Here is an 18,547-nt window from a genome sequence, read left to right on the forward strand (position 1 = left end):
TATGTGGCTTGTTTACTTCTGTGTTCATGGTTCCTAAAACAGTGCCTGATTCATAATAGTTTTTGACCATTATTTGTCAAACAAGTGAATTTGGTTGAAAACTTACCTTTACCATTTCATAACTTACTCTGCTTCTCATCGGTATATCTTTTTACTTACTTATAACCATTGTAATAATTTATAGCAGTGTTCAAAATTGGTTTAATTTCATGGCTAATAGACCATAAGTTAAAATGTTAGATGACTGTCACCTGAAGAATAAAGACACCTTTAATTTCATGATTGAATATTTTTAATCATTTAAAAATTAAACTATTTATCTTTGAAGTAGGAAAGATTTTCTCATGCTTTAGTATTTTAATGATTCTTAGCCAGTCCCTTGCATTAACTTTGTCCATCCAGTGGTAGTAGTAACCAAAATAATTTTTCTTAATGAATTGCCTTTTAATTGTTCTCTCATTGTTTTGCTCTTTTTTCAATAAAAATTCCTTGAGGCAGAGACGTCTCTTTGTACATTGTAAAGTAAATGATAGTTTAAATATAAGTCAGATGCCATTAAAATAGAATCTTATAATCAAATCCCAGTTCTCCAGCTCTTTCCTATTCCTTGAAGTATTTCTTTTGGGAGCCATTACTTACCAAAGGCATAACTTGTAGCTCCTGGTCTCTTGCCTACTTACCATTGAACCAAGTTAATATTCTTGAGAGTACCTCAACCCTCCCACATATATTTATCATATTACCATTAGTGAGGTATTTCAAACAATGTGTTGTGTGTTCTAAATTGTATCTAGATTACTCTTAGTGCTGTGTTAGTGCCTGCTAGCGAGAAAGTAGCTAATACCTTCCACGTGGCTGTTAGCTCAGACTTTTTGTTCTTTAGGAAATGGTCTTCAGTATAACTTTAATCTAATAGACTACACTGTAGTGTTGAAATTATGCCTTCCTATACGCCTATACACTTATTCTGTTCCCATTTTTTGTGCTGGCTCATTCTGTATTTTTTAAGATATTTTAACACAACTATTAGGTGCTTAAAGATGGGTATTATATTCTTGTGTTTCATGCCTAACGTTGTAGCTTTTTTGTTTTTTTTTTTTTTAATGTTTTACATGAGTGCATCTTTCTAGATGTTTGACTACATGGAAAACACTAGATACCTATGGTTAGTGCTTTTTTTTTCTCTTCTGTGCTTCCTCACACTATTTGATTGCGTGTTACCAGTTACTGATGTGTTGATTAACTTGGGGAGAGTGGGGACTCTTAACGCCCTCTCGCTCATGCTTTGTATAAATCTTACTGGTACTTACTGGTATATAAATTGAAATGTCCATTGCTGGTCAATATTTTATAAACTCATTCTGCATTGCATTATGCAGCTATTATGTTACTAAGCATGAAGACAGTTAACCTAGTTAGTTTCACTTTTTTTAAGTTACTGTGACATGAACTAACATTCTCTTAATGAATGTTTATAAGACAGTTTAGATGTTGAAGGTTTTTGAGGGGGAGGGTTGTGTTTATTATGTTCTTATCACTTATTTATATGAGAAACTCAAACTCATCCCTTATCTGTTTTTCCAAAGGCAATATGAAAACCATAGTAGAGTGTTAGTGTGTTACATTTGGGGATTTAATTTTTAAATAGAGTACAGTGTTACATTTGGGGGTTTAATTTTTAAAATAAGCATATTAAAAGTTTTATTGTTTTCTTGATTGGTATTGGGGGGCTTTGAGGGTTTTTTTTAACGGAGGATGTGGCTAAAGATGTAAAATGGCTGCTGGGTTTTGTTTGTATCGGCCAAATTTAGTAAGTATGACATCAGTTAAGTGTCTGAAAGGACACAAGGGCTAGTTGTGAGTGCTTTTTACCGATCTCAATGGGGGCACTGTTGGCTTTGGATATTGGAATAATTCAAGTCTTACCAAAAAAAAAAAAAAAGCCTTTTTAATGACTTTCCTGTGTATAAGAACTAATAGCTCTCTTTGCTTTTAGGCTTAGTTTAGTTTCTTTTGTTTGTTTTTTGTTTTTTTTACTTTCTTGGTATGTTAACTGTGGGTGTTGGCAGTGCCTCTCTGTCAGCTGATCTGCCCAGCTGCATTTCTGTGAAGGCCTTTTGCCTTGTCAGCAGTGTGTTGTGCTCATTCGTCCTTGCTTAGTAGAAGATCCCATGAGGGGATTTGCTTTGGGAATTGGGATTTAGGACCATAGGTGAGAATGTTTCTGCAGTCCCCTGGGCATACCCAAATCAGTCAAAACAAAAATTGGAGGAGTCCCGTCTGCTTACCATTATTGTTAATAAGACAAGATGTACGACCAGGCCTTTTCACTGGATTTTTGCTGAGAACATTTTTTCTAAAAGGTGGAAATCTAATTCTTGTTTTAAACAAAACTTAGAACATGTTCATAAAATCTTGGGTGACTGTGAAGTTCTACAAAATCTTCATGATGAACATCAGTGATTGTGTACAGCACTGTGAATATAGAAAGCACACAGGTGTATTGACTGTCTAACATTTACTAGAGAAGTCCTTTTTAAAAAATTATTTCTCTACTCTTAAACTTTTTTCTGTACATTAAAATATAGCATGAATTCTAGCTGAGTTGAGATTGAGATAGCAGATTTTAGAGAGAAAGCAAAGCACCAGCCTTGGAATCAGCAGATCTGCTTTCGAGTCTGTTATTAGTGTCCTGGGGCTGCTGTAACAAAGTGTACCACAAACTCGATTTCTTAAAACAACAGGAATTTAATCTCTCACAGTTCTGGAGACTTAAAGTCCGAAAACAAGGTGTCAGTAGGGCCATGCTGCTTCTGAATTCTCTAGAGGAGGATCCTTCCTTGCCGCTTCCAGCTTTTGGTAGCCCCAGTCATTCCTTGACTTAGAGCTGCAGCACTTCAGTCTCTGCCTCTTTCACATGGCGTCCTCCTTGTGTCTCTGTCTTCACATGGCATTTCCTTCTTTTTACAAAGAAATCAGTCATTGGACTAGGGCCCACCCTAATGACCTCGTCGTAACTTGATTACAACTGCAGAGACCCTATTTCCAAATAAGGTCACATTCATAAATACATTCATGGGGGTCAGGACTTCAACATATCTTTTTAGGGGATACAGTTCAACAGACTCTCAGCTCGACTCCTCACTAACCAGGTGTTTCAGAGAAAGTTGTCTATGTAACTTCGATGAGCCTCAGTTTCTTTATCTATAGAATGGTGATTTTTACCTTGTGTACTTTATAAGTTTGTTGAACAGTCCAAATGAAAATATTTGTAATTGACTTAGGAATGTGGATGTTTATGTTTTTTTATTGATGATTATAAGGAACCTTTTTTGTCTTTAGAAGAAAATGTTACAAGGTTGCCCTATTTTCAGAAATTGTTTCTATTCCATGAAGCGTCCCTATTCCCAACTTCTGATTTATAATAATACAGTTTATATTTCTTCCCATGTGTTACAAATTATCTTTATGGTAAATATAGTAATTCATAGTTCATTATTTTGAAACCTTAATCATGACTCACTATTATCTGATGACATCAGATAAACTCACAGAGAGCCACAGGCTAGGGTGGTCACTGGGGTGTGGGGATGGGGCAGGCTGGTTGAGCACGGTCTGCATTAGGGCCTGAATCATCCACGTGAGGTGTAGACGCTGGACATTGTTCACAGGAACCCGACACACCGCTCTTGAGGACTCTATCAGCAGCACCTGAATTGGCTCAGCATTTGTGGAGGTGGTGTTACCCTAAAGTACCAAGCTTTATTTTATAATAATTAAAATCTTTATTTGGTCCAATTTAATACAGTTTATAAGTCTCTTTTTGTGGGGAGGGGCAGACCTCTTTTGAAAATGTCTAAGTCTAAGGAACTCTGTCTTAGACGTTTTTAGTGGAAGCCCAATAGATCAATCAGGTAAAAGCAGGTAGCCTCAAGCTCATAGATGGAACACAGTTTGGAAATTTTTTTTAACCAAACAAAAGTGCCATATTTTCAATAAACAGCAAATAAGTGGTGCATTGTAGGCACATGTAATTATTATTTTGTCTCCTTATGTACCAGTTGACATAAACCTTACAGCTTTTCATTTTCTTTGGTTTTCAAGGGGTAAGAGTCTAATATGAATGAGCAGTGAACATTTTATTCAAATAAGCTGAGCCAGTTTTCATGATTTCCATCCATCAAATGGAACTTTAAACAGACTTCTCTTACCCTTGCAAATAATTCTGATATACAGAAATGTTGTTTATTTTTGGCTTAGGTCAGTTAATAGTATTTCCTCCCATGAGTTTAGGAAATCTTTTGATCTATTTCCCTCTCTCCAATTTGGTCTTCTTTAACTCTTTGTCGGTTTAGGTTGCCATAATTCTAAGGAGATGACTTAGATGCCATTTTGGAATAATGTCACTCCTATGTTAATAGTTTTAAGTTATGTGGACTCTAGCAGCAGAGAGGTTTAGAAACAACATACATTCAAAGAGAAATCCTCTTAGGTCACTGTCTGGTGCCCCTAAGACAAGATGAAGTAGTGCTTTGAAGGTGACAGGAGTAAGGTTGGCGTAACTTTGTGATGTTATTGATGGGCAGAAGCCCAAGATGGGTTGTGTTAAGCATAAACCCAAGAAGCAGTTATCAAAAGACACTAGACTCAATGTACAGGACAGGCCCTCTGCCTTATGCAGTAGAGAAAGAAGTCCTCTCTTTTAGCCATACTTCACAGAGGCAGCTGAGAATAGCATTATCTTTAGTATAAAATTTTGAAATGCAGCACTATATGTTTATATCCCTATGCATCTGGATTCAGTGGTCTGGCCGTGGTCTAACATTATTCAAAAACAACATACCTTTCTGTGCTCAGTTTTATATCTGACATCTCTGTGAAATCATATTAAGTAGAGCTGAGGTTTCTAAAATGTTTCCATTGCACAGCAATATCAGGAAAATACTCTTTAAGCATGTACCCTCAGTGTATTTATATTTATATATCCCTACAACAATATGTTATGTACATTAAATAACATGTAAAAATAGACATTTTAAAAGGGTAAAAATTAATAGGGAAGTTCTAATACTTCTATTATCCCACTTTGGTGACCATTTTTATACAGAGCTTGTTTTATCACCAAAAAACATTTTAATTTAGCATGTTATAGAATGCATGCTTATAATATGTGTAAGTCACTGCTAGTTGCTGAACAGGAGACAGGGAGAATATGTTTCTTACATCTGAGGAGCCTAAAGGTGAGTATAAAATGGAAGCACAAGTGACTGGTTGATGGTAAAATAAGGACTCTTATAAGAGCAACACAGAGAAGACAGAGTGGGTCCTATTATGTAAGACTAGATGAGCATTTGATTGTAGGTGGTAAGGAAGGTTGAACTAATATTTGAGTGACTAACATATGCCAGGGTGCTTTTTGTATATTTTAATCCTCAAGACAGCCATTAACGGGGATGTGGGTATTGGGTCTTGATATTCTTAACCTCATTTTACAAAAGAGCCAGGATTAGATTCCTTTCCATCTTTCCATAATACTGTGCTCTCTCATCCCAGGCAAAGGAAATATACCCATTTTTTCCTAAGATGTTAACTTTGCTTCTTCAACAAAGACAAAATGAGTTTCCAGCATTGCTATTTGCTATCCAGGCTTTTGGATTCAAATTCAAATGTAAAGATGTGGCAAAGGTGCTTCTTCTCTAAGAATTTTAAGCACAGCCAAGTTTGTCCTTAAATACCCAGTCTTTTACTCTCCCGTAAGCTTTCAATTGCACTAGGTTCACTTTCTGAGACTGATGCTATTTTCCTGTTCTAACATGAAATTTTCTTTCTTTGGTGTTGAATGGGAGTAGAATGAAGGAGTAACCATTTTTATTTTATGATCTTTTAGTGTACTGATAGAATTCTTTTTTAAAAATTCCTTTATTCTCCATGTGTTTGCTTTTTTATAAAGTTAACTTATGATTTCTGTACTCTCATCTTTACTATACTAAACACACACTACAGCCAAAAAAAATCTTTGCTCTGGAGATAAAAACAAAGATTTTTGGTAACATTAGATTTTTTTTTTTTTCTATTTCAACATTTTTTTTTTTTAAGGTTGATTAGAGTGGCGGGAGGGGGTGAAGGAATGTCAACTGAGAGTTGCCATCATCAATTACTTGTACATTTTAGTATTTTTATTTATATGCGACTCTTTCACTGCTTCTCAGTATTTCATTTTCCTATAAAATGAGAAGACTTTAAGTATGTCTGTAAGACTAGTGAGACTGACTGCTTTGTTTAAATGGCATATTTAGTTTGAGATAGGTCGATTTAATTTGAACAAACTGATAGCTGTACTAATTTTTAAGCTCTGTGGGAATTTTGGTATAGATAATGTTACTTGAAATAAATGAGTGAAAGTCTTTTTCTTTTGTTTGGTGTGTGTGTGTGTGTGTGTGTTGGCATATTTGTAGTACAATTTTACTGAAATGGTCAGGTACAATTTGTCTTATGCTGGCTTGTAAAATATGGTGATTTTGTAATTAATGATGGTCATTGGATTTTTTATTTTTTTTAATTCCTTATCCTCCAGTACGTAGCAACCCTACGTGTTCTTTAATCTACTCCCAAGAATTACAAGTAAAGGAGGGTTGACGTGACTTTCTCAGGCTCTTTAAATCCTGCTGCTTCTCACCTACCAGGATCCTGTTGCTTCTTTGTGTACTTTGTTCTTCCTTCTTTCCTTGAGCATTAACTGGGCCATTGCAGTATATTTCCTTTCCTTCTGCTTCCTTATTTACTCGCTGAGCTGACTACCTTCTCACCAGTACATGATGTGCCTATGCTTCGGTACAGGTGCCAGGAAGGGGTGGGACCAGCTGGTGAAGGGCTGCTCCATGGCTCAGTCCTTGGCACTCTCTGCAGTCAGCCAATCCAGTCTGGGCCAAGGTTTCATCTGCTTGAAATGGGTGTTGATGATATGAAACTTACTGCAGGGATATTAAGTCTTGTTTTCTCATGTTTTAATTTAGCTACATGTTTTTTATAGGTAGAAGACATATGTATGTGTTTATTTTGCCAATTTTAACAGAATAGTAGAAGTATTAGTTAGAAACTAGCACTTTTTCCCTCAAGGAAAATTGATCCTCTTCAACATTGTTTTTAAGCCTCCAGGACTTTTCTCCAGCAGTACGCTCACATACGGAAAAGAACAGAATTATGGTGTTCCCTTTGACCATATTCTTCAGGGGCATTTTCCTCTGAGACTGTCGGGTCTTCAGACTGCTGCCCTCATGAAAATTTGATTTAAGAAGATGTTTTAGTGTGGGGCTCTCATGGGAGACTCTTGATTTTGGATGCTTATCTATCTGCAGTAAGCAGGGGGGTTTTGTTGTTGTTTTTTAACTTCAAATGAAAAAAACCTGTTTTGGAGAAAAACCCAGTTAATCTTAAACTCCCTCCAGCTCAGGGATCACTTTACTTAAAATCATTTCGCTTCTGAATGGTCATCCTGGTTGGTCTGAAAGGTGAGGAGGAAGTGTCTTTCTAATTAAGTTGCACCTTATTCTGTCTCTGCACGGATGATACTTGAATCTCCAAACCCAGACCTGCTGTCCTGTCCTCCCATCTGTAGCTGCTTGTGTAATTCCATCAACTTTTCCATTGTCTCTTCCCATTGTCTTTGAACATTTATTTCTGAGAACAAGGTGTGGATTAAGAAAATGACTCAACCACTAATATAACTGAAGATGATTTCTAAACCTGTAAATGAATCTTGGCATCCAAAACAACAAATTGCATATATGTGGGGTGTAATATTTGTTGGAAACTCATTGGCTCTTCATTCTCTATAGTGCTTTTCTTAAGAAAATAAAAAGGTAGAAATGAGATCACTTTGACCCAGCAAAGACAGATTTTGAGCCTTGAAATCCTTTATAGGAATTCAAATGTTGAGGTATGAATTGAAACTATTTCTACTTAGTCTTAACTTTGATTTAATGCTCAGTTGAACATTCCTGTGCTTGCATGCCTCTGCAATCTGATGCAGGAGGAGTAGGAAAAAATTAAAAGTTTGTTCCAAACTAAAATGGCTCATATTTGGTTTAAAATACTCTTAAAGTAGGCTCGGTGAAGGAGATACATATATGAAGTGAACATCTTGGTACTTTAGGGATACTAAAGATATGTTATGGAGTTCAACAGTCTACTTGCCTTACTGTATATTCAAATTAAACAACAGGAGCAAATTCCAAGAAAAAAGTGAATGTATTCTAACAGGAAGCTGAACCAAAGATCTTAAGTATTCCATATATTCAGGGCAGTATGCGGGTAGTTGGACCAGATAACCTCTAAGCTCCTTCTACCTCCCAGAGTATAAGCATCAGCTGTGGCATGTCCAGATAAACAGGCAGGAGACAACTCCATGTCAAAAAAGTGTGAACACTGAGAACAGGACTTTCCACCTCTTATGAGGAAGGAAGGAAAGGGTATTGCAGCTAGATGTGTTGGGTGTGGACTGAGGTCAGGTTTGACACACCGTTTGACAGACAGCCTGGACACAGGAAGCCGTCTTCTGTGGCTCACAATTAGGCTGTGGTTCCCGTCTTCCCCTCTCCCACACACACATACAATAAAAGTCTTAACCATGGGTCAGCTTATTTCGACCTTTTCGGGTAAAAGACTTTATTCCTTTGGAATTCAGAAACAAGAATTTGTTTTCTGAAAAACACATGCCATTGGATACCCTTTAACTTGACGTGTGACTGAAACTTTTGTTTTAATAATTCCACCTTCTGCAAGGGCTGCCATTATATTTATTAAAGATGACAAAACAAAAACCACTTCTTCTTTCATTACATTTCCTGCTTTCATGTTCTGTCATTCTGAGATCTTTTTTTCTCCCCTCTCTCTGTCTTCTTTTCCCCCAGCTGTCGGCAGCATCCAGCCCCTCCAGTCCCAGTCCTCACAGAGCTTCAGGAAAGGACCCTTTTGCAGAGCTCTCTTTGGAGGATTTCTTATAAATCACTTTAGGTATTGCTGCTTGTTGGGGGAGATGGGGACTTAAATATCAATACTTTTAAAAATTACCAAACATTAAGCACTATTTACTCTTCTCCTTTGTTTCTTTAAAGGACTCTAGGTTCCCTCTCTTCCTCCTCCTCCTCTGTTCTTTAGGTGAAGAATAGATCAAGACAGGGCATAAGGACAAAGAACTTTTGGAAAATATCTTTAACATTATTAGAAGATGTGAAATCAAAGGACCGTCTCACATATGTACATATAAGCATCCACTGTGCACAACAGATGGATGAGCTCAAACACCACCCGTTAAAAACTGGGTGTTTTATTCAGTCTTAAAAGATTTATAGAGAACAACACAATTTTACGGACTGGATTCAAGCTTTATTAGGAGCATCTTGGATTCAATGGCCAGGATTCATTGTGAAGAATTCATTTTAACAATTTCTATAAAGGGTTATATTTTTATGTGTGCCTTTTTATTTTAAAATAGTAGTATTTTCCAAGAAATCAGCTTATATATTTTTTTAAATTAAAGGCAAGTGAATACTTAGTGCCCTTTTTGATAGAAAGATTCTGCTTTTGATCCACACTGCCTCTTTTCCTGGAAGACAATGTCATTTGTTCTTCTTGATGCCGTAGCCCCCAGTGTAGATACACCTTCTGGATCTTTGAGAGTTTGTACTCTTCTGATTTGACAACAGTTTATTAGCACATCTATTTCAGTAATGTCTTTGGATGAGCAGTTTAAAGGATAAAGATATCATGAGTGAAGAAATATCTGAGTGACTAGTTGACACCCTATTGAAAAGTATTCTTTTGTAGATCTTTCAGATTTTGATTTATATTAGAAAAGAAATTTTTAGTAAACATAATATTACTGTTCCCTTAATTATCTCTGATTTTATTATAATATTTCAAATTTTGCTTGTTGCCTAAATGAGATTTTTATGTGGAATATTTGTGTTGATGGAGAGATTTTCTGAACTTGTCATGGAAAAATCACTCATTCATCTTCTTTCTTCCCATATCCCTTGGTTTTTAGTAATTAGAAAGATACTTGGAAGTTCCTGTAATTATGCTTCAAATACTGAGTTCTGGCTCATGATAAGCTGATAATACTAAATAACTTCGTTTTGTAATCAGGGTTTGTGATAAGCATGCCATGAACACTTTCAGGCAAGTTGAATAGTAAGAGGCACAAAGCATTTTTACTTATGAGAAGATATCCTACAATGCAGTGAATTAACTTACACTCTTTTTTTCCCCCCCAGATACAATTTATGTAACTAGATGGAAGAGAATGGAATTATTTCAAAAAGACAAGTGCTCAAGCAGCAAATACTTACTTCCAGCAAAATCCAAACTGCTGTCTCTTAAACTCTCATTAGAATGCTACAGTAACCCAATGAAGGCCCATGAAGGAAATTGGGACTAGTCTATAGGAGAACGTATCAATACAGTTTATAAAGCCAAGAATTGCCATGAATTCAGACTGTCTTTTTGGTGACTAATTCTTCAGTTCTTTCATCTCCTATTAATACCCATAATCAGTAACCTACCAAGAAAAGCCCTTATTTGGAAAGAGTGAAATTTGTATTTGGAAAAGCTGCCTGGAGAGAAGAGCTGTGTCCTTTACTGTAATGCAACAGGACTCTTTTGGGGGGATCAAATCATAATTCTTAATTATGCAGTATCTTTCTTTTCTCCAGTCCTCACAGATACAGAAACAGTAATTAAAATTAACTTTTCTTTTAAAAAATTATATATTCAGTTTGCAGTAGACATTCCTTAAGTATTTGTATTTATTTATGATTATCAATTTACGTAACATTAATATTGTATCAGACCTCCTTATGAAAATGAGTATGGATGTACACAGTATGTTTGATTTTTATCCATAAGAATGAATCTGATTCAGAATGCTTTTCAGCTGACATACAGAGCACTAAATATTTTAAGGCAAGTCCATAGGTCTGAATCGCTTAAGAATTCTCAGTTTCTATGGGATTTAGGGAAGCATTATAAATGCATTAATCCTTATAGTCAATTCTGTGCCTAGGATTTTGCAAGGGAACAGTTCACAGAACTGGGAAAAGCACTACATTTTAAATTCAGCATTAGTGCATTGGGAAGGAACTTTACTGCTTTGTGCTTGGCATGTCATTATTTTCCATTTGACATTAGGGCCTTTCCAAAATGAATGTGAGGAATTGCTTTCACTTCAAGACTTTCCTTCTTTTCAGTAAAACTCTAGGAGGTGTTAATGGGGGGGAGGGGAGGGGACAAAATCCTTGAACCTTTTATTTGGCTCATGCCATGTTATGATCATGTACCTTTTAAATAAGGGGAAATAGTATCTTTAAAGTTAATGTCTAGCCAAGAGTTTAGTTAACGAAGAATTAAGCTGCACTGTTGATCGGTGCTTTGTGTAAATACATCTTAACATTTGGGTTGAGAGGGGCCTTAAGAAGGACAGTTTGTTGTAGGAAAGCAATTCTGTACATGAGTTAAGCATACTTGTTGCATTGTCTCTGCAGATTCTATTTTTGTTTACAATATTAAAATGTATGTTAGCAAAAATGGGTGGATTTTCAAATAAAATGCAGCTTCCACAAAACTTTTGTTATGGTATTCTGGTCTGAGGCACATTTACTTTTTTCCTCTTTTCTTTATCATTGGTATTATTATTTTTTGCTAATAAAAGTATACCCAAGTGATTATATTTGATGATTTAATAAAATGTAAAATTTATTTCTCTTTTAACTTAACTTCCACAAAGCTTGATCTTGGTACTTTTGTTACCTTCTAGACACTGATAAACTGAACTACTTATTAAAACTGTTCATTTTTGTCTTTTGATCAGATGCCTTCGGTCAGGTAAGTTTAAGGGAGAAAATGCTTTGAATTTGACATATTGATGCATGTGATTATGTCTGCCAAAGAAACCTCTGACTGTATCGTGTTTCATGTTGAATAGTAAGTAGGATTCAGAGTACATGATAGAGGGACTAAAAGCTTTGCATTGATAAATGTCTGCATACTATTTGCCATGGTTGGAAAAAATAGTCTTTAACCAATATACCTTGTTAATTTTACCACTTTTTAAGTTTCACTGTTATTAAACAATTTTCATACAGACTGGAAAATGTACTTTTGTAAGTTAACTTCCTTAACATCATCACAGATTTTGATTTGTCTCTCCTGGTGGTGTTTGAGTGGATGTTATATTTGAGGTCTATGGCTTGTTCCTTTTATACTACTTTTTTTTTTTTTCCAACATATTCAAGTTTGTGAAATCCTTCATAAACATTTCCATCTTATTGTTCAAACTTTTGGGCTTGTTGGATTAGTATTATCCACATTTTACCCATTTTACAGATTGGAATAAGGAACTTGCTCAGGTTGACAAGCTAACAGACATTGGAGTCAGGTCTTTGTTTCATGGTCCATTGTTCTGTCTGTGCATAAACTGAAAAAGGGAATTATTTCCCTCTGTGGTCTAGCCTGATGACCACTCTCTATTCTCAGATGGTCTTCTCCTATGAAGCATACTTCCCACCTCCTGCTCTGATGCCCAGACATCATTGACAGGGAAAAACACAAAACACATGAGCATGTTAACTTTAATCAAAATGTAACAAGTGAAGTAAGTCAGCTGTTGAATACATAAAAAAATACATAACTAAATCAGGTTATAAACCTGTGTATGCCCCCACCATCTTACTACCCAGCTAACAAGTTGGTAGTGGCTGCAGAAAGAGATTAAGATTGTTAGCAGAGGGCAGCTAACCCATCCCAGATCATTTCCAAAATTTTTTCTTTTAACATCTCATTATTATTGTTCATTATATTTTTAAGATACACTTTTCTTAACCATTGACTGTGAGAGTCCATATTTAGGAAGAGGCCTTATGTTAGAGCAGGAATCTTTTACTTCTCCACGAGCCAACAAAACATTACCCCTGGAAAGCAGGCCTTTATGGGATAAGTTTCTCCTTGAACTAAAGTAATTCCAAGGCTCTTCTCCTGTTTATTGTCACTGATAAACATGTTTCCAAATTCTTGAGAATTCAGAGGACTGATGTAAATGCTTATTCTCCAGCACTCCATGGAGAAAAACAGAATCTCTCTATTCAGGGGAAGGTGGCTCCTGTGTGTTCAGCAGTGGCTAGCTCACAGTATATGGAAAGGCCACAGCATTCAGCCAGGTGAACTTAATCTATCTTATCCTCGAGAAAAGATGGCTCCACAGCTTCCATCAGTGGCCTTTGCATCTAGCTTAGATCTTTGTTCTGTCACATTTGCTACCTTCCGTGGGTCTGACTACACCTAGAATTCTGCAGTCTGAATGGGGAGGCTGCAGTATCATCTTCCATGCAGTCTCTCTCAGAAAACCTCAAGCTGATTCCTTGCTTTTACTAAGAAGTGGCATTCTATTTAGTGTGTCACCAATCAGAAATGTTTTCTAAGTCTCTAGCTAGTATTTTAGTCTAATTTTGCTATAAGCACTTAGGAAATGTCCCCTTTGTTACTGATGTAGCATGCAGGTGTAGTTTTTATGCTGTATGAAACTACCCACATTGTCAAAAGTTAAGGTCTTTCTGTGGTGGTACTGTTGGGGCAGGTGTGACCATTCTGAGGCAGAGTAGGTTGAACTGGTTTTAGGCATACACCTGGAAGGAGAGAAAAGCAAGGAGAAAGCTTTATGGAAACTTCACTTCCTAATAAGTTCTCATTCCAAAGAGCTTTTCCTTTATATGCTACAAAAGCTAATTCCAAAGTTGGTTTTGAAATAAAAGTCTCCGTGTGGGAATCACCTGGGGAGCTAAACCTCAACCTGTCTGAGCCTTCTGCAGTCAGGCGCCTGCCCGTCTGCCTTGATCCTGGGCACTTGGCAGCTGTCCTGTACTCTTGATAAATAAGCACTGGGTTATTGTGACCTTGGCTTGGAGTGTAGGCAAAGAAATATCAGAAGAGAAGTAAGCGGCCCCCTCTCTCCTTCACGAACCTGGACTCCAGGGTCTGCACTGATGTGCAGAACTTGCAGTTGATTTGCTTGACATTTCAAGAACACTTCAAATGGAAGTATCAAGCACACTGCACTGGCACTGCTATCTAGTTCAGTGGCGTCCTAAAAGGCAGTGAAATCTGCGTTTCTCTCATCATTTTTGTCCTGAAGTAGGGTAGCAACTGAAAAGCTCTTCACTTCTGTGTGATTACTCATTGATGGCAGATGTCATGTACCTGGAGGAGGCAGAGGCACTGCTGTAGGAGAGGAACGACTCAGGGAGAGATCCCAAGGAGCCCAGCCAGCAGTCTTCAGAGGCAGGTGCAGGAATGGCCGCGCCAGTGTTTGCTGCTCAGAACAGCTATTGCTAGGAGCTGACCTTTTGACAACTATATTGAAATGTAGAATTTGGAATTCATGGTGGACAGAATTTGCACCACTATGGGTCCAAAGTACAAATCAAGGAATGACAGTTTGCTTCATCTGATAAAGGTACGATAAACTGGTGTCATATTGACGTAAAAGGAAGACGAACGAAATAGCATGATGTGAAATGATAGAAAATACATATAGTCTCTGTCCCTAGTTCCTGGCACAGAGCTCCTAAAACCCCTATTATTTCCTAAGCAATAGGCGAGCACTGAGAGCATCTTTTGTTCTAATAGTTGGTCTTTGACCCTAGTTCCTGACGCAAAGTTTATAAATCCCTTGGAATTTCCTGGGTGATAGGAGTGTTTTTTGTTCTAATGGAGCAACTCTTGATAGGTTCCTGGATAGCTTCAGGATGGGGGCCGGTCAGAAAGACCAAGAGATGATTAGAAGCTTGGAACTTTGAGCCGCAACCTCATTCTCCAGGAGGAGGGAGGGGGCTAGAGACTGAGTTAATGATCAGTTGTGCCCTTGTGAGTGAAGCCTCCATAAAAATGCTAATATTAAGGAGTTTAGAGAGCTTCCAGGTTGTGAACATATCCATGTGCCAGGAGGGTGGTGCACCCCAACTGCATGGGGACAGAAGCTCCTGCATTTGGGACTCTTCCAGACTTTGCCCTATGTGTCTCTTCATCTGGCTGTCCATCTGTATCCTTTATCATATCCTTTATTATACAGTAAACTGGTAAAGTTTAAGTGTTTTCCTGAATTCTGTGAGCCATTCTAGCAAATTATCAAAACCAAGAAGGGGGTTGGTCACAGGAGCCCTGATTTATAGCTGATCAGTCAGGAGTACAGGTGACAACCTGGACTTGTAATTGGCCTCTGAAGTCGGGTGGGGGGAGGCAATCTTGTGGGACTGAGCCTGTAACCTATGGGGTTTGTGCTAAAATTGGTGTGGAAAACCCACACATCTGATGTATATTGTAAGTGTGAGTAAAGGAGAAACACAAGTGTTTTTCTCATACAAATAATAAACCTAATAGGTGTTTCTGTGATTGAGATGGCATTTCAAAAGAGTATTTATATAAGCCAGTTTTACTAGCATCATATATCTATTTGGGGAAGGGGGATGGAATTCCCTCCAACATAAATTCCAAGTGAGTTAAGTATAAATGTAAAGAACTATAAAGATGAAGGAAAATACAGGTGACTATCTCAGTCAAATAGAAAAAGGGGAAGGATATGATTAAAAAAACAGTTCACCAAAGATGAAATACTAATGACCAATGAAAAGAGTTTAGTAGTAACTGAAAAATTCAAATGAAAACAACAGTGCTTTCCAAGTGTAAGGCTGTTCTGAGTGTTTTTGGACAGATTGTTCATTTAATCAAGTCTGTGAAGGAGGCACCTTTGTTATACCTATTTTATAGATAAGGGTACAGGTCTAGCAGCTGGGGTAAGTCACTTACTGTGTGATCCTTAACAACTAAGTGGTTGAGCTGCAGTCCTGAGCCCTTATGGTCTGGCTCCAGGTCTGCCATAACCACTGTGCTGTATACTGTTATGGAGAATGCCATTTTGCCTGTCAAACGGCATCTGTACACAGAGTTTGATTGCTCTTCTAAAGCTGAAGTGAGTATATATAAACCTGTACACCCCCTTTTTTTTTTTTTTTTTGGTGATACGTTGTCAGAAGACTTGAGAGTTCTTACCCTTCACCCAGCAATTATACTTTTAGAAAATTTACCCAGGTAAATAACCTGGGTGTTGGGTTTTAGCTAGGGGACTTCAATTGTTGTATAGCACATAAGTTTAAAAATAGGAATTGTTCATATCAGAGACTAAGAAGTCAGATTAATGGAATGCATTCCTCCCTGAAGCCACCCCCGCCCCATCCCTGCAACACAAAGCAACTTGAGTCTCATGGATTAGTTTACGTCAGCAGATAGTAGACAATTAGAGACTCAGATCTTTACTGTTATCATTCCAGATTAGAAGCCAGTGTACACTACCCCAAGCTCTGCCAGTTCCCAAGCCAACCAAAGGTAAGAGATGTTTTCAACCCTCAGGGAAGGGTTGGTCTGCTGACAATGAGGTGGAGGAAAGGAGTCTCCACTGAAGACAGGAGGAATACTGGTCTGAAGTGCTTAGGAGAACAAGATTCCTTACTGGTTACCCAGTAGAGAAGAGGGGCTCCCACTCATCGGCCGGAGTTCTACTTTCATATGAAATTTAGAAGGTAAGTGGAACTCCCCAGGAAACTTGTCCTGTGTTATGGGAAACTACAGGACCCACAGGAATTTTTAGTTTCACAATTAACAAGCAGCTTCTCAGGCATAGATTCTCAATCACAAGCCTTACCATACATGTTTCACGAAGTTTCCACACTTGACAATTTTCTCCTCAATTTGTAGCTTCCAGAGAAGGGTGGGGATTATCCATCACATGCTGGATTCATCTGTCTGGTTGGCTCCAGCCCCTCCCCTTCAATCCTGCACTTTAACTGCTGGAATCCTTCAGTGTGCTTGTGTGGCTCAATGCTCATCAAGTATTCAAGGTCTACAACAATTTCAGCTTTTCTCATACCTCCATTCTAGGTACTTCTGCTCAGGCATTTTCTCTTCACTGAATAGAACTCGAGTTTTCTGCCCCTTTGCATCTATATGTTTAACCTATTTTCACTGTACAAATCCTATCACTCCTGGGAGGGAAAACTAGCAACTCATCATTTTTAGGGGCACTGTAAATTAGTCCTTTCAGAAAGCCATAAAAATATTTGTATCCTTTGCCCTGTTATCCCATTTCTGGAAATCTAAAGAAATTAACCCAAAGTATGGAAAATACTTTATGTGGAAGAATACGTCACAGTGATCAAGATTACCAAAGGAACAACTGTGTGGAGTAAGGGTAAGTTCAGTGATGAGTCCCAGAGAATATTTCCATTAAAGGGTAGTAAAGAATTAATGGGGGCTTCCCTGGTGGCGCAGTGGTTGAGAATCTGCCTGCCAATGCAGGGGACACGGGTTCAAGCCCTGGTCTGGGAAGATCCCACATGCCGCGGAGCAACTAGGCCCGTGAGCCACAATTACTGAGCCTGCGCGTCTGGAGCCTGTGCTCTGCAATGGGAGAGGCCACGACAGTGAAAGGCCCGCGCACCGCGACGAAGAGTGGCCCCCGCTCGCCGCAACTGGAGAAAGCCCTCGCACAGAAACGAAGACCCAACACAGCCATAAATAGATAAATAAATAATTTTTTTTAAAAAAGAATTAATGGGGACCAGGAAAGAACAGTCAACTAGAGAATAACCAATAAAGAGATGTCAAGGACATAGTTGAAGTCAGGAATAGTAAACTCAAGTGAAATAAAGCCTCAAACCTGCCCATTGGACTGAGCAGGTAGGAATTTAAACCCTACCCCTAGCTATACCCAGGCATTGCAGGGACAGAAGACACATTACATGGAATCGAGGAGGTGGGAAGAATGTAGAGGTATCAAAGAAGCTTGGTTATGAACTAAAAAAGGTAAAGGACAATAAGCAGAGGGCATGCAGGCCAAGGAAGAGTTTTCTTTAAGATGAAAGTAAATTTACTTTGTTCATCCACTTGACACTTTGAGAGCCTTCTATGAGCCAGTAGTTTTAGGTGAGAGAAACAAACAAGGGTTTTGTGGACTGTGACAGGGCACGAAGCTCAGCACACGAGTCTCCTGCCGGCTCTCGGGAGAGGGGTGCTATTTATTCAGTTTGGGAGAGGAGGGAAAGTATTTCTGACCCTGATGCCAACAGCTTGGGTGGCTATCAAAGCAGGATCACAAGGGATGTAGGGGAGCAGTGCTAATCTGCACAGCCTCCACCTGGCCACCCTCACCCTCTGCTGCCACTGCTTCCTGCCCATCATTTGAATAAACCTGTTTCTACAGGAAAAAAAAAAAAAAGTTTTGCTTTTATGTAGTGTATTTTCTTGTGAGAATAGTCAATGGACAAATATTTCGTGACGCAATGAGTACTATGAAGAAAAGGGTGAAGGGATAGACGGATGTGATCAGAGTATGGCGCTACTTTCTATAAGTTATCAAGGAAGACCTCTGATGACCTTTGAGCAAAGACAAATGAAGTGAGGAAGCAAGATGGTAAGATGTGACTGGCTGCCCTCTCCACATAACACA

The 18,547-nt window shown here is 38.1% G+C and overlaps 1 protein-coding gene across 6 annotated transcripts in view; it reads left to right on the top strand.

Moving 5' to 3' along the window:
- Positions 1–11,620, top strand: part of PICALM (phosphatidylinositol binding clathrin assembly protein) — a 106,322-nt gene extending 94,702 nt beyond the window's left edge. For 5 of the 6 annotated variants that reach the window (XM_061204061.1, XM_061204056.1, XM_061204058.1 and 2 more), the window contains one exon: positions 8,910–9,006. In XM_061204061.1, coding sequence (XP_061060044.1) covers positions 8,910–9,002 — 93 coding nt within the window. In that variant the 3' untranslated portion in view covers positions 9,003–9,006. Of the gene's footprint in view, positions 1–8,909; positions 9,007–10,274 lie in introns of those variants that run through there. The other variant, XM_061204060.1, reaches the window with a different exon arrangement.
- Positions 11,621–18,547: the final 6,927 nt, after the last annotated feature.

This window comes from Eubalaena glacialis, chromosome 10 (assembly GCF_028564815.1).
Source record: "Eubalaena glacialis isolate mEubGla1 chromosome 10, mEubGla1.1.hap2.+ XY, whole genome shotgun sequence".
NCBI classification, from domain to species: Eukaryota; Metazoa; Chordata; class Mammalia; order Artiodactyla; family Balaenidae; genus Eubalaena; species Eubalaena glacialis.